The sequence below is a fragment of the Chenopodium album genome, chromosome 25, assembly GCF_948465745.1.
Source record: "Chenopodium album chromosome 25, dcCheAlbu1.1, whole genome shotgun sequence".
In the NCBI taxonomy this organism is placed as follows: domain Eukaryota; kingdom Viridiplantae; phylum Streptophyta; class Magnoliopsida; order Caryophyllales; family Amaranthaceae; genus Chenopodium; species Chenopodium album.
Window position 1 is genome coordinate 19,594,815 of NC_137858.1, and position 16,150 is coordinate 19,610,964.

Below are 16,150 nucleotides of genomic sequence, written 5' to 3' on the forward strand. Positions count from 1 at the left end.
ATATCTATATGAACGGTACCAATTTACAAGTTCTCAGTCAGATGGTGTCAACAGATCTAACCAACTAATGCACAAAAGAGATCATCAAACCGAACGAACCGGCTTATGTTTAGATCATGTGTCGTCAAGAAAATAAAACCACCAGCCATTTCTTCAACCTACCTAAACTAAACGACCTCAGACATCTATTATTATTGATATACTAATACTTGGTATAATTGACTGTTTCCTGCTACGTATCATCATTTGGACATTACAGGATATATTGATCAATGTAATACAGCTGAGACTAGTCCGCAAGAGCCGGTAACCATTCTCTATCTTCCCATTCAATGAAGAATATGAGCAAAAGGATTTTGCAAATCCAACTACCTGAAATTGAGCACAGTTAGGAGCCAGTAATAAGAATCAGAAATAATTGCGAACAAAATAATAGTGTGTGTGTGTGTGAGAGATGGTAAGATGTTTACTCATTGTTTTCTGCTAATGCATCAAAAGTCTTCAACCTTTTTGTTGAGCGCAATCTACATGTGACCTCTTCATCATCTTCTTCACTGAAATTCTGACCAGAGAATTCTGCAAAGAACAAGGTGAAACAGAAAACTTCAATAAAAAAACGAAATCACACTTTTCCAACGTTCACTTGACTTATATGTCAAAGAGTAATGGTTCAGTCAATCAATAACGTTAAAGAATTAGATAATATCTAGCCACAATGAGAATATTGATAAAACCTAAGAAATGCTGCTTACAAACCTTCAAAGTAAAGTGAAGGCTTCCCAATTCAGCATTATATACACCAACAACACAAGGGGAAAGCAGGGAAGAAAAACATGTATTTAAATGATCAGATATCTCTCCATCTAATAGCTGGTCAGAAAACTGGGATAGTAGTTCACCCAACATCTTACTTTCATGCCATTAGACTCAGAGTGACAACTTCTCTCCTGGATATTTATTTTAGTTTAATTTTGTTAATTATATATAGATATTGTTTCTACAATATTTCTGAACAATCTTATATATTCATTTAAAACTTTCCTGGTCCCTAAATTAACAATAATTGCCCACAAACTTGAGTTGTGAACCACAATGTTTCAATTTAGTCCATGTGGTAAAACATTCAATCAATCAATCAATCAATCAAAGCCTTAATCCCAAAAGTGGGGTCGGCTAACATGAACCAAATTTGATTATTCCGTGTAGTCATCAACATAAATCTTTCTCCTCCATCCCTTACGATCCAAAACTTCATCCTCACGTAAATCCATGCACTTCATATCCTTCCTCACTCCTTCCAACCAAGTCATCTTTGGTCTCCCTCTTCCTCGTTTAATCCCTCCATGGTCCCACTCTTCCACTCTTCGCACCGGTGCACCCTCGGGTCTCCGTCTTACATGTCCAAACCAACGCAGACGATTTTCCCTTAATTTATCTACAATGCCCGCCACACCTACTTTCTTGCGAATAACCTCATTTCTGATTCTATCTCTTAAAGTGTTTCCACACATCCACCTTAACATGCGCATTTCCGTAACCTCCATCTTTTTAATATGCTCTTTCTTAGAAGCCCAACATTCTGTACCATAGAGCAACACTGGTCTTATGGCAGTCCTGTAGAATTTTCCCTTCAACTTTAAGGGAATGCTGCGGTCGCATAGCACTCCCGTGGCCGCTCTCCATTTAAGCCACCCTGACTTAATCCTGTGGGTCACGTCTTGATCAATGTCACCATTCTTCTGGATGATCAATGTGGTAAAACATTGTATATAACATTTTCATCCATCATCTGCTCAAGGCTTTTTCCAAAATACAATGATCGCTAACTATAATTAGTATATATCACTTTACGATTTTGATAAATACATTAGTTTGCAAATCAGCACATAAGAAAATCAAGGCAGTAGCCACACAATGGCATTAACGATTATACTTTAAGAAAATAATTTCATACTCCATTCTAAAACAATAGGCTATACTTCCTTTTTGTGATAAATTTTTGTGAACCCTAACCTTTAATTTCAGTAAGATAAAATTAAATATAAATATGTCTCACTCAAGATGTACTTCGCAAATCATTTTATACAACAAATTTTAACAATCTTTTGGTTAAAAGTAGGTTTTTACCGTAAAAGTCAAATGCAATATAGCCTCTATTGGACCAAACGAGCAACTGATTACTTCTTTTAACAGAATCATTAACAATCATGTAACAGTGAGAAATTGTGTCAGTCATTTAGTTTTGTGCTGTGGACTAATGCACAAGCATGGGTAGCAAAAAGTCATGCTTTAACAGCAATTCATGCATATGCAATATTCCACCATGCCAATGGATCTGTATCAAAAAGTAATTGGCACATAAAATATCCTACTTAAACATAAGCTAAAAGAACAAGACTCCTAAAACAGAATAAAAGGTGTCAAAATTACCTTCACCGACACTTGAATCACCAATAGTTGGACATATAGGAAAACCGTCTGATATATTTGCTAATGTACATGTATATACTGCCCTTCCCTCGCAGTTCCCAGGCTGATTATCAAATGAAGTGTCTCCCTGCATAATTTGATGGTCTCCATTACCAAAATGCTGAATCCACTGGTTTTGAAAGAGGCTGCGAAACTTTCTTCCTTCTTTTGGGGGAGGTTCACCCATTCCATATTTGATCCTCTGCAAGAAACCATGGTAATAGATCGTAAACTAAGATAAAAAAATAAAAGAAACTAGTGGGACACAATGGACTAAGATTGAACTGCAAAAATTATAGGGATAGGAGGATGCTGGCCCAACCCAAGACATATAATGATAGGGGAATGTCACAACAGAAAGGAAATATGTTCATCTTCTAAATGGACAGCAAACAAAATCCAGTAATCATACATCGTTAACTACATATACTTCTTCATAGCAAGTGGGTGAACTCCAAATTGTTTGAAAAAATAAATTGGCATTGATAGATGGTTACTATAACTAGGTTCCTATGACACACAATCCAAAAAACTCCAAGTTTATAAACACCATGTATCTGAAATAATAGGAGCACAGAACTTTGACTTTTTATTGCCTTGTGCATTATGCAATACTGTAATACGTAGTGATTGATTCCCAAATAAGAGAATCGATAAATAATTTTACAAAAGACAAGGGAGAAAAAAAAAAAAACAAAACAAAACAAAACAAAAAAACAAAAACAAACTTGCATACCTTATCTTCTATATGAGGTTTGTTATGCTTGGAAGATTTTATGGGTGAAGACTGCTTCATATGTGAAGTAAAACCACTTGAATTCAATGATCTGTATAATTGTTGTACAAATGAGGCTTCAATAGACTTCAGATACATACTATGCTTTTCATCTGTCCATTCAGAGGACTTGGGCTCCTTTTCGAATAATTCCTGCAAAACATAATAGGTTCTTATTTAATATTTAGAACATTGTTATAGCTATACAGCGAAAATAAGAATGAGCCTGTCATTGGAAACAGTCAAATTCCATATCACTACACCTAAGCATTCATCGATTTCAAACACATATAATAGAATACAAGTATAGAACCACCACAAACGATAGCAAATCGAACGAAGAAATTCAAGTTTGCATAGGAGAAACATGACATTAACCAAAGGCCTCCTTCTCACAACCTCGAATTAAGGGTCCCTCTTTGTCATGAATGAAGAAATTATAGAAAAACCTTTTGAGTTGTATCTTAAAACAAAAATCCCACTACAAAATGTATCTCTAAACCTTATCTTTTCCTTTTAATATTGAAGTTTTGTGAGGGTAAAGAGTGAAATTTCGCTACGAGGTAACGCGAAGCTTAGATTTTGCTCAATCAATAATGAACTCATCATAAAAAATGATCCACTCTGAAGACATAATGTTTACATTTGAGTGCAAAATGAGTTATTATAACTTAAAATTTCAAATTTTCTTCAATCTCAAAAAATAACAAAATTAATTAAAAGTTCAGTAATCAAAAGCAAGGAAATCAAATTTATAATCTCGACACATAATTAGTAATCTAAAAATACATCAAAAATATACTCAAATTATAAGATTCAACAACACTAGCAAAAACAATATTCATTACAAATTTTTACTAGAAATATATTTCAAGTATAAAAATCTTCATCAAATAAATAAAAAAATAAATTCAAGTAATAAATAAATAAAATCAATAGCTTAAGGTTTCATTAAACCATCAGATTGATCGATTAAACAGACTAATATATAAAATTCACCTAAAATCACAAATAAAATACAATCAAGTCACAACTAAATCCATAATATCACCGACAAAATTACAGAAAATCAATAAAAAAAAAAAAAATCCGAAAATTTTAACATCTGATTTCATCATTTGAGCTAATCCAAGAAGAAAAAAAAAATTTAAATAATTACCAAAAACAATTAAAAATCAGAGTCATGCAAAATAATTAAAAATTAACAAATCAATAAAATAAGAAAAAAATTATACCAAATTCGAAATTTCTTCTTGATCAACACAATTAGAGAGATCACCTCCAGTAATTCCAGAAGATTGAGAGCTCGTGGAACCCTCCATAACTAAATCTACAACAAACCAAAACAATTTACAGAAAAAAAAAAAATCGGGAATCGTAAAATATATTTGATACAAATTTGTAAAAAATACGATTATGATTTATCCCAAAATCTGGAAATTGAATTGTAGAAATTGGGAGAAAATATGATTTATTTTTTTTTAGTTTTAAAATGGAAATGTAGAAACGTAGGTTTGAATGGTGAGGATGAAGATGGAAAAGAGAAGAAAGAGGCGGTTTGTGGGACAAAAAGAGCAACCCAGTTGGCATCGCTTTTTACACGTGTAAGATTATTGTCACTTATATTACATGCCAGTTGTGTTGGTGTTTATCAGATATTTTTATTCTGACTAAAAATATCCTAAGGATTTAACTTCTTTGCAAAATATCTTCACTTTTTTCATGTAGTTTGGATGGGGGAAGGAGATCCATATCATTTTTATTTATTTAATACTATTTTGACATTTGATATTTTTTTTATGATATTTTATGAGAGGTTTGAATTTTGATACTGATTGGTATGAAAATTTGGAAGTTACTTTATTGGAAAAATCTTGTGTGGGATGTTTATCTATAAAAAAATTTGTCAAATTTTGAGTTTGAATCTATATATCAATCAGCCAATATAATTTGTGGCTAGTCACACCGTATGACCACCAAGAAATAAAAATTAATTAACCCCTATAATATTGATCAAGTAAACCCTGTAACATTGACAAGGTAACCCATATAATCCTAATCGAATATCCCCTTTAACACTGACGAAGTAACCCCTATTACACTAACAAAATAAACCCCTATAATGGTTGGCCACACTAACGAAAAAATTCTCATCCATTAATTTTCGATCATTTTTCCTTTAATTTTCTGTAGTTTTGCTTTTTAGATTTCAATAAATCTACACAAGTAGTGTAGATGTCCATGCGTCTCCCTGTGGTGGAGTGTATACCTATGGTGGAGTCGTTAGTTTTTATTCGTTAGTGTTATAGGGGATACTTAATGTTATAAGGGTTCATTTGGCATCACTGTGGTTTCCTTTTTTTGGTTTTCTGTTTTTTAAATTCATATGATATATATCATATTATGAATTAAAATTTAGTCAAACTGATAGAAATCATGATAATTTTGAAAACCGACAATAAAAAAGTGAAACACCTTTTTTCTTATTTCCTGCTTTTGGGTTTTTTGTTTTATAAAAACAAAAAACTGAAAACAAACAACGATGTCACCATTTTTGGTTTTCAGTTTCCTTTTTTTTTAAACTAAAAACCATAAACAGGAAACCAGAAAAAGGTGTTTTTGCACTTTTCTGTTGTCATTATGTGACATATATCATATGTTTTTAATAAACCAAAAAAAACAGAAAACCACATACATCAATGCCAAACGAGTCCTTAGTTGTTTTTTTTTTTTTTTTTTTTTGTGTTAGGGTTTATAAAAAAAGGTAATCATCTTCTGCCTTATTATCAATTTGCTGGTAAAGAGTTGTTCGGTATCGCAATGATTGTCGAATGTTTAGATATATTCAAGTGGATCAGATGAAAATCATCCATACTCCTACAACAAATCGTTAGATAGTCTGTTTGAAAACGGCGGTATATTTATTCTAGTGATGTACCACAATGCATGGCCTATTTAATGATCGTAGCTTTGATGAAGGAAACCCTTATTTGATTCAAATTTATGTATTTGTCAATTTAGATTTCTTTTGTCAATATAGTATGACTTTTTATTAATGAATTAATTATGCCTAGATTGTTGATAAAATCTTAGGATGAACTTTTTTCGCTTGAATGTTAAATACGGTCATATATTCCGTTAGCTTTTGATAATATATAATATTTAGACATACGATATCATATCGCTTATTTATATACTAGTTTTGTGTCCCGTGCAATGCCCGGGTAATTTATCCTCCAATCCAATATTATTGCAACAGTTGGACTTTTGCACTGTAACACCCCCAAATCTCCCTCTACGAAAATACCAGTATAATACGTATAATTATACCGTAGAGATAGCTTGGGCGTAAAACCGCCACGTGATTACGCAAGGCTGCTTAGACTTACTAAATAAAACCAATACTTTGCAGCGGAAAACTTCAATACTGTTTCTTTATTAATAACAAACCATAAATGGTAACCATTGTTATGAGTACTCAAAATAAAATATAAAGACCAATATTCCTAATCTAGGTGAAGACATTTTCGGGACTCCATATGCTCAATTAATGACTCCACCCAACACTGCTTACTATTACGGTAAACAGGGCGAACCAAAACAAATAAGAAATACAGGTTAGCAAAATATCCTAAGTACGATAAGTGCAACATAAAGTAAACTCAATTTATTCGCAAACATGCTTTTAAAACCAATTCCAATATATAATCCAATAATTCCAAACTCATGATCCAAAACCAATTTCAATGATTCAATATTCAAAATAATTGATAAACCAATTCCTTTTAAATCCAATTCCTTTTAAATCCAATTCCTCACCCAAGCGTGCACACCCCCCCAAGCTAGTCTCCTTATATTACAAGGTTATTTTTGAGCAAAGACCCGGTCATATAAAGTCCAATGCCTCATCAAATAAACCAAATCTGCATAGTAGGATTACCAACAATCCAACATGCTTATAAAGCTTTAATGACAATAATTCAATAAATCCTTTTTAAATCCAATAATTCCAACCTTTATAATAACAATTCAAAATTCCTTTTTATTAAATTCAACATGCTCCCAAAATCAAACCTTTTAAGCATGAATAATAATTTTAATCATTCAAAACATGATATAAAAATCGATACTCCAATTTATTTATCAAAACCAATTATTTAAACATACTTTTATTTCATATTTCATAATTAAATTCAATCATCATAAAAATCATATGAAACATGCTTATTCAATCCATCACTTTCAAAGGTATTTAGCCACCTAACGTGCCTTGATCCTTGCTGCTAGCAAAACCACAGAAAAAAAAACCTCAAGAACCTTGATTCCGAATATCAATCAACACTTCGCACTTTCAAAGTTCAATCACGGATACACATTGCAAATAACATAACCATAAGGTTATCACAACATAAACTCAAATCTAATGTGGACTATAAACTCTTTTAAAATAATACTTTAATATAAAATTATAGCTTTGTAATAGGTATTTGTATTTTAGAAAACTAATCATGAAGAATAAAAGAATAGGATTAAAGAGAATTGAATTTTTGTTAGAAATAATAGGAAGAACTTGCAGAGGTCATAACCCCTTCAGTATAACTCCGAATTGGGTGATTCTTGAGCCTAACCTCAAGGATATTTCGAGAGGAACAATCTTCCGTGAAACATCTATACCCAAAAACTGACCAGAATTGCCCGAAAGTGGCTTCAAAGTTATACGGGATGATTTGTGTAAAAAGAGGAGAAGAAAAGTATGAAAAGGTTTAGGGAAAAGAAGAAGAAGAGAGGAGAAGAGAATTGGGTTTTGGTGTGAAGAATATGAGAGGTATGAAAGGGGTATTTATAGGCTCATGAATGAAAAAATTATGGTAGAAAAATGTAGAGAGAATTATGGTAAAAAGAATTAAGGAAATTACTTGGAGAAAAGAGTTAAAGAATTATGGAAAGTTTAATATTAAGGTGATTAAGAATAATAGAATTAAAGAAAATGTGCTGTCATGAAAAATAATATGGCAAAAGAGATTACATGGGGAATAATCGAGGATGAAATAAGGTACGGAAATCAGATGATCAAATCTTTGTGAGATGGAAAATAAAATTAAGGAAAATAAGAGATTTTAAGGAGAGAATTAAAAATACAATTTACCAAAATAAATCCATCATGGTGTCCGAAAATTTGAGCTTTCCTAAGCTCATATTTTCGGACCTCCGATTAGATATTTAGGGAATTAATTCGCTAGTTTTAAGGAATTAAAAATAATTGCGTAAATAAAAAAAATTTATAAAATAATTAATTAAGAAAATATCAATTATTCACTAAATATATTCACTAAGAAAATCATATTTTCTACACTTATAAAATCCGAAAATTATAGCTTTTATTTAGGGAATTCGGAGCTCCTAATTAAAATATAATTTTTTATTAGTTAAAATATCCGAAATATATATATAAATAATCCGGTTTTTAAAATAAAATAAATGGATAATAAATCTTATCCAAAATCCAAAAAAAAAAATTTGAGTTTTAAAATACTTTTGGCGCTAAAATTCAAATATCATTTTGGCTCCAAAATTCAAATAGTATAATACATTACAAAAATACACTTTTTAAGAGAATACTAATTAATTAATTAATTAGAAATGCGTTTTAAAATTATGGAGATCATCACTGTTGTTTGACCATATAATATGTGTAATACCCTGAAAATTTCATTCCTTCTTTAAAAATACACTTTCTATCCTAAATAAAACCTTTCTTAGGAAATATCCAAAATATTACCGCCACCGTGATAACGGCTAAGGCTATTTCAAAGTCAAACATCAGAAGTCTAAATAAAAACCAACTCTAAATATAAAACTGGAGTTCACAACCTAAAAACAAAAGTAAGATAAAATAAAAACATAAGTTGGAACCACTCCAAAGGCCCTTTTTAATAACTAACTTAAAAACAAACATAGTAAAGTTAGTACATCAACCATAACTTAATACTCAAATAATTCAAAATATAAAACTAGGAAAACATATATAATAAGTAACTTTCGGCACTTATTCCCTTCATGCTCTTCATGCTTCAAGTACCTGTCACTTCCCCTTTATTTCAACCCTCTACTCACCATATAAATGGGTCATAGTAGGGCTAAAGAAGGAAAGAAAAACACAAACACAAAAGTATGAATCAGCAAAAGTTGAGTACAGTACATATGTACCACACTAACATGAATATCCTATTATCAATAAAAAAAATAAATAAAACATGCTTACCATACAATCACAAGTCAACTTACCTTGACTCATAGCTAGCAATATTAATAATTAAATAATAGCTTTGGATTATGCATCGAACGGGTTTCCTTCCTTAAAAGTAGCCTATTAAAAATGGAGCTTCTAATAAGGGAGCTACCCCAATTGGCACTTACTATGTCACACTTGGTGACGGAATTGCAATGCATAAATAATACTACCTCCAATCCACATTACTTGCAACTATTTCCTTTTTGGGCCGGTCCACATTACTTGCAACTTTCCCATTTCTTTCCTTTTTTAGTAACTTTTTAGTGGTACGATTACAATTTTATCCTTACTTTTTTTAAAAAAAACACCCTAATTACAAAACTAATTTTATCTAATTAGCTTAAACCCTAACATTAATTAAGTTACCTATTTTCACCAAAATCAACCCCTTAGCCACCGAAACCAATTCCAGCCACCTTCATCCTCCTTGATCTTCCTCCTCATCACCATTATTCATCAAATTTCTACATCTTCTTCCTCATCCCCATTTTTTTCTCTCTCCTCCTTCAATCATTCCTATTATTTTTCCAAATCTATGGGTTTGTGGGTTCGGAGATCTTTGGGTTCGTGGTTGTATGGGTTCGTGGGTTTGGTGGTAGGTGGGTGGTTATTGCGGCTCGTCGGTGTTGGTTGTTTCGGCGGTTGGTGGGTTCGGCTGTGGTGGTTTTGGTGTTGGTTGTTTCGGTGTTGGTGGTTTCGGCGGTGTTGGTTGGGGTTTCACATCGGTGGGTTTTGGGGTTGATGTTTTGCTATTGATGGTTTCGGTGTCGGTGGTTCAGGGGTCGTTGGGTTTCTAGGGTCGGTGGTTTGGTGGTCGTGGCTGGTTTGGTGGTCGTGGCTGGGTTGGTGGTGGACTGGTGGTGGGTTTCTTTTATAAAATAATTGGGTTGAATTTGTTTTTTTTTTTTTGGTTACTTGATTAATACTTAATTGTATATATACCCTTATCTTTCAATAAACATGCTTAGGAAATTTTGCCTCGACCTCCGAAAACCCCCCCAAAGTTGCAACTAATGTGGACCGGAGGTAGTAAAAGAAAGTACAGCGTCCTGTACCCCTGTAGAAGCTATAGTTAAATAAAAAAAACTCCAAAGCTGCCCTTATATGTTCATACTCAAGGTATAAACGTTCCAAGAGTTTGGTGTGTATCCTCTTACACTTTACGTGATTTACCAACTTAACATGTGATGACTCCAACCAATCAATCAAGTATAAACATAACAACATGCAAGTATTGCAACATATACTTCCAATTCATTTTTGAATTAATTAGTGAGCACATACTATTTATTTTCATTAAGGTTTCTTGCCTAGTTTTGTGCACGAAATTGCACGATTACTACCTTGGTGCATGAATGCACTAATAAATTTCCTTGACTCAATCTTAACTTACTTGAGTGAGTAAATAAATAAATTAAACTAACTTCTTGACTCAACACCAATAAGGCAATAATAAATGGGTGAAAATTTAATTCATGAATCATGCTAAATAATTCTAACTATTGCTCTTTCAAATATGTATAAGCCTTGCTTACTTATTAATTTCGTGCTTCCTTGATACTTGAAAATAAAACATACTTTCATGATTCATACATATTCAATTTGTATCATGCATCAAATAACATAATCACTTGATTGCATAGAAATTCATGCTCAACTAACATCAATTCCAAGCATATAATCAACCAAACATGCTACTAATTCATCACTTAAGTCATAATTCACAATCCTAACATGATACTATGCAACACAATTATTCTTGTGCACATACGTACCTTGAATATTGCCTAAAATCGGCCATAATCGCTAGAAATGACATAGCTCAAAGCTTTCTACAAGTAAAAATACATAACTAAAATTAATCCACTATTCTCACAAATTTCCTGCAACTATAATACTCCTTAAACCTTACTAATCAACCCAATTTAATGACATAAAAGCCATAAAACCTTTTCTTTAAGTGGGTACTTTAAATCCTTTCAAAAAGACTTAGTTTTCATGACTTAAATAAAATTTTAGCATACATATTTAGTATAAAACATCACTTTTAGGTTTTTTTAGGTTTTAGACTAGGAAATCATATTTAAATCATTAAACCTTTTTCCCTTTTATGGGAAATCAAACCCTAACTCAATAATTAAAGAGTAGTGTGTATAATTAAATTACAACATTAACTTGAGGGCTTTAAACTCATTAAAAACATGTTTAAACCATGAATTAATCAATAGCAACAACCTAGCTTAGCATCAAGGCCTAACCAATTACGTAAAATCCCCAATTTCTAAGGTTCATAATTTAGGGTTCTTGATTAAATAAAAAAATGAAATTTATATGAATAATTTAACAACATCAAAATCCCAAAATCAATTTCGAAACATAATTAAAATCATGCCTTTAAAAAAATAAATCAATAGAATTAAATTAGGAAGAGAAAGAGAGTTTTTTTTAATAATGCCAAACCGCAAAAGAGGAGAGAAGGAGGAGAGAGACGGCTGGCGGTGGTGGCCGTCGGTGCTGTTTCTGCCACCAGTGGTGCGCCGGTGGTGGTGGTGGCGTCGGTGGCTGCTGGCGTGAGGGAAGAAGAAGAGGGAGAGAGGCGTGGAAAAGAGAAAAAAAGAAGGGGAAAAAGACCCCCTTTCAAAAAAAAAAAAAGAAGGGGAAAAAGAGAGGAAAATAAAGAGAGCATTTTGGGGTTTTTGTGATATACTAGTCGTTGGAGCACGCGCGATGCGCGTGCTCCCCCAACGGCAAGATAAGTAATATTCGTGGTTGTGTTCGGGTTTTGTGATATTCGTGGTTGTGTCGGGTTTTGCATTAGTAAGAACACATGAATTTACAAGTCAAAACAAGTAGTGATAAAGTTTTTACGGAGAAATATATATTGAAAAACAATTTTAAAAGAACAGTTTTCTAGAATTTGTTAGAATTTAAAGATGTTTTAAAAAATTATACAATTCTTTTAGATATTATTTCTGAACGCAATATGGTTTCTTAATGAGTAGCTTAATTATTAACAAATATCTCGTCCTAATAATTATGATAATAAGGAAATACAATTTTAAAGGTTAAAGTTTTGTAAAATGGATTAAATGCAAAGAATATGAAAGAATTGTATATTTCTTTGTTATCAGTCTACATAGTTTGTGTGATCTAAACTTCTTCAAAGCTTGTTTTGTATTTTTACATTTTTTCTTCGAGTTGAATGTTGAATTTTAGTCCTATTTTTATCCTCGAGATTTGTTTTCCCTAAGTGAATATACGATCTAATTTAGCAAAATTTACTGTATTCTTCCCTTGGCCTTTGTCTCCTTGTTTTTTTATTTTTTTATTTTGTTATAAAATATCTCCTTGCCCTTCTTTTTCTCAACTCCCCCCTCTCTTTCTTTCTCTCTCTTCCCCCCCCCCCCCCCTCTCTCTCTCCCTCTCGCATATGATGAGTGCCATTTTGATATTTATTTTCTAGTCATGTTCCTAGATTTTTATGTTAATTCCTTTAAAATTTAATGTCTTTATGAAGGTTTTGGATATTTTATGACTTATTTCTCCTTTGTGTGTTTTCATACATTATTGAGGTAATTTTGGAAGATTCAAAGATGAACAAAATAAAGGGATTCAATATCTTTGAAAAGAAATATGATATATGCAAATTTAAGGAACTATTACGTAAGAATCCAACACGTTCTACCTTAAGGTTGAAATAATTTCTTAAATATGTTATCAATCAGATTAATTTTCTATACAAATTACAATATTGATTTTTTATCATATGAAATTGACAATTAATTGACCATCTTTTTCTACCCCTCCCTCCCTCCTTTTCTTTCCTTTCCTATCGTATGATTTTCAAAATTTATAAAGTAATGCTTTATTTGCATTTCCCCCTTTCTCAATCATTCTCCTCTCTCTTTCCATATTTTGTTACATTGCACCACTTATGTTTTCCAAATTTTAAAGCCTTTTTAAAATTTTTTTTTTTTTTTTTTTTTTTCAATTTCTAAATCTTTTCAAAAGTATTGTACTTCCTCAGGTTTTTTTACTTGACACGCTTTGACTTTTACATATGATATCATTTTAAATTCGTCTCAATAAGTACTATCGTAATATACAACTTTTATAATTTTTACTTATAAAGAATTAAAGTTATTGATCACTAAAGTTTTGCATTAGCAAGCATGATAAAAGGAAACAGATCAAGTATAAAAGAACGGAGTATAAAAGAACGGAGGAAGTATATCTTTAATTCATTTGGTTAAATAGAATATTGTGTTTGCACATAACTTTTTTGAAAGTGTTTAAATTTTTGATATGTAAGTATGTAACGTTCATGCAAATGAAAGAGCATAGAAAAAAAGTATGAGCTAGTAATCTAAAGTTCTCACATGCATTAGAGCCATTACCGTCACCCTATCTCAACACGTGGTTGCATTTTATATGGTGTGTCATAACCATTAAAATCAACGATCACGTGCGGTCCCCTAAATCATCAAAAAGCTTTAAAGATACACTCGATAATTTATTAGGAGCTAATTAAAAAGGCCATTATAGATATAAGTTTTCTTTATATCCTAAATTTTACTTTAAACAAGGCCTCTAAGGTTCGTTCTATTCACCTGATTTTCAATGATCTTAACTTTTTCTGAACTTACATGAACTTATTAGGCCTTATTTTAGTTATAGTTTGTACTTGAATAACCCTTATCAAAACTTATTAACCTAAAATAAGCGAAAACAAGCTAAACAAAACAAACCCTAAAATGTGTTCTCTCACTAAGAGTTTTTAAGAAACCATACTGCACTATTCAAATTTTCCAAGTACAGACACCTTCAAAAAAAAAAAAAAAAAAAAACAGTACGGACATCTTCAAAGAATCCACGCAGACTTAAATAAGTGGTTTTCGCTGCTTCTAGGCCAAAAAAATTATCATTAATCCTGTAAAGAGATTTCAATTAAAGTAGAAGTTAGATTAAATCCACCAAAGCACAATCAAGTTAAATTGTTTTTTTTAAAAAAATCATCATTTCAATGTTTGCCATCTTATACAGTAAATCAGTCACTTATTGTATTTGACATACCACTTATTTTGAAGTGATGAACTCAAAAAACGTATTCTAAACAACAAACACTTGCAGTTGCATACATCAAACACCATCAATCAATCAGTACAATATCTTTATGCCAAATGAAAATCAGAATAGATAAAATTATACATTCATCATGGACAATCCATCAAAAAAGATACCTTCACAGAGGGCATCTTGTTATTAACTAAGAAACCCTATAAACAACTATAAGAGCCTCTTCTCCCAATTTCTTTCCCAACACAAAATCATCCTGATACACACACACACACAAAAAAAAACTAAAGTTGAATATGTTAGCATAGAAACCTAAGCAATTAAAGTATTTTGGTACTGGATGTACTTGTTTGTTTGCTCACTACAAGAAACTTTATGAGGTCCATATGGCCCTCAATTCTTTACCAACCTCTACTATCCAAAGTCAAATGCCTCTCATACAATTATTAACTCAATATACGATTCAAGATAGCTCTCACAAAGACAGCAGTACATCATAACACAAATTCATAAAGATATTTCTCCATATTTTTAGTAACAGTTTCTAGATAAGAGTATCAGTATGCCACCAAAACAAAAAAGAAAAAATTATAGGGCATTGTCCAATTATGCTAAATTTGTGACCTTCCATCACATCTCAATAGCCTCAATAAAAATACAATCCAATCAAGGAACATATACTCCAAACCAACATGAAAAAAAAGAAAATGAAAGTCAACGCCTAGAATACATGTCATTTATTTCCAATACTCCAAAAGGATATCTCAACCATTCAAAAAACCCAACAACCAATGACATTGGAAAAGAGGAAAAATCACAAAAAATCATGGAACATACACATATAGCCATAATATTTCAAGGTAGTTATGAAATTCATCAATCGAATGAAATTTGGTGACACATCCAACGCAAAGGCCTATACGAGGAATATGGAACAGGAAGGCTTAATGCTATCTGGTATTCTGGGTATGAGTATGCAGACAACATTCATTTGCTCTTGGCTATATGACAACTAAATCAGTATCAATATGGCCAGTATAGCATATGCATGGACATAGTCATCAAGTCACTAATACATTAGACATGTAAGTAAGCTACGAAATGTAACAATCCCTATTAGAGATTCTGTGAATTAAAGTTAACAAACAGAAGAATATAGAAACAGATTTCATAAACAATTAAGGTATTCGGCACCAAAAACAATTGTAACAATAATAGTAGTATCGATCACTTAGATCCTTACTCCCTCCGTCTCATTATTAGAGTCCCCTTTCTAACATTTATTACTCTAATAAAGAGAAAGGGGACTCTAGTAAAGAGACGTGGGAGTATATCATAATCACAGAGAATTCGCATTGTAAGCTATACGACAACAGTGAACAAATAGACTCGAAACTTAATAGTAAACCATGATATATATATGCGAGCTACAAAAAAATCAAATATATATAGTGAAGTGATAACCTGAAACGGATGATAAATAGGAGCTTAGCCTCTGGCTCGACGTAGAATCCACCCTTCAATTTAGTCTCCTTTCT

The 16,150-nt window shown here is 31.8% G+C and overlaps 1 protein-coding gene and 1 long non-coding RNA gene across 2 annotated transcripts; both read right to left on the bottom strand.

Annotated features, from left to right (window-relative positions):
- Positions 1-225: 225 nt before the first annotated feature.
- On the bottom strand, positions 226-4,610 carry LOC145614982 (cold-regulated protein 27-like). The gene is made up of 5 exons (XM_081670062.1): positions 4,480-4,610; positions 3,206-3,397; positions 2,431-2,671; positions 471-576; positions 226-372 (listed from the first exon to the last, which is right to left on the bottom strand). Exons 1-5 carry the CDS (start codon positions 4,564-4,566, stop codon positions 369-371), a joined length of 630 nt encoding a protein of 209 aa, XP_081526188.1. The 5' UTR covers positions 4,567-4,610; the 3' UTR covers positions 226-368.
- Positions 4,611-14,270: 9,660 nt separating this feature from the next.
- Positions 14,271-16,150, bottom strand: LOC145615661 (uncharacterized). The gene is made up of 3 exons (XR_014107311.1): positions 16,077-16,150; positions 14,610-14,868; positions 14,271-14,466 (listed from the first exon to the last, which is right to left on the bottom strand). It is a non-coding gene; the product is annotated as an uncharacterized LOC145615661 (long non-coding RNA).

What these genes read in the sequence shown, in the direction of transcription:
- LOC145614982 (XM_081670062.1), bottom strand. Translation starts at nt 4,566, where the DNA reads ATGGAGGGTTCCACGAGCTCTCAATCTTCTGGAATTACTGGAGGTGAT. An exon ending in AAGAAGAAATTTCGAATTTG is followed by an intron (nt 3,398 to 4,479) that starts GTATAATTTTTT and finishes TATGTTTTGCAG; the next exon opens with GAATTATTCGAAAAGGAGCC. An exon ending in TGATTCAAGTGTCGGTGAAG is followed by an intron (nt 577 to 2,430) that starts GTAATTTTGACA and finishes TGTTCTTTGCAG; the next exon opens with AATTCTCTGGTCAGAATTTC.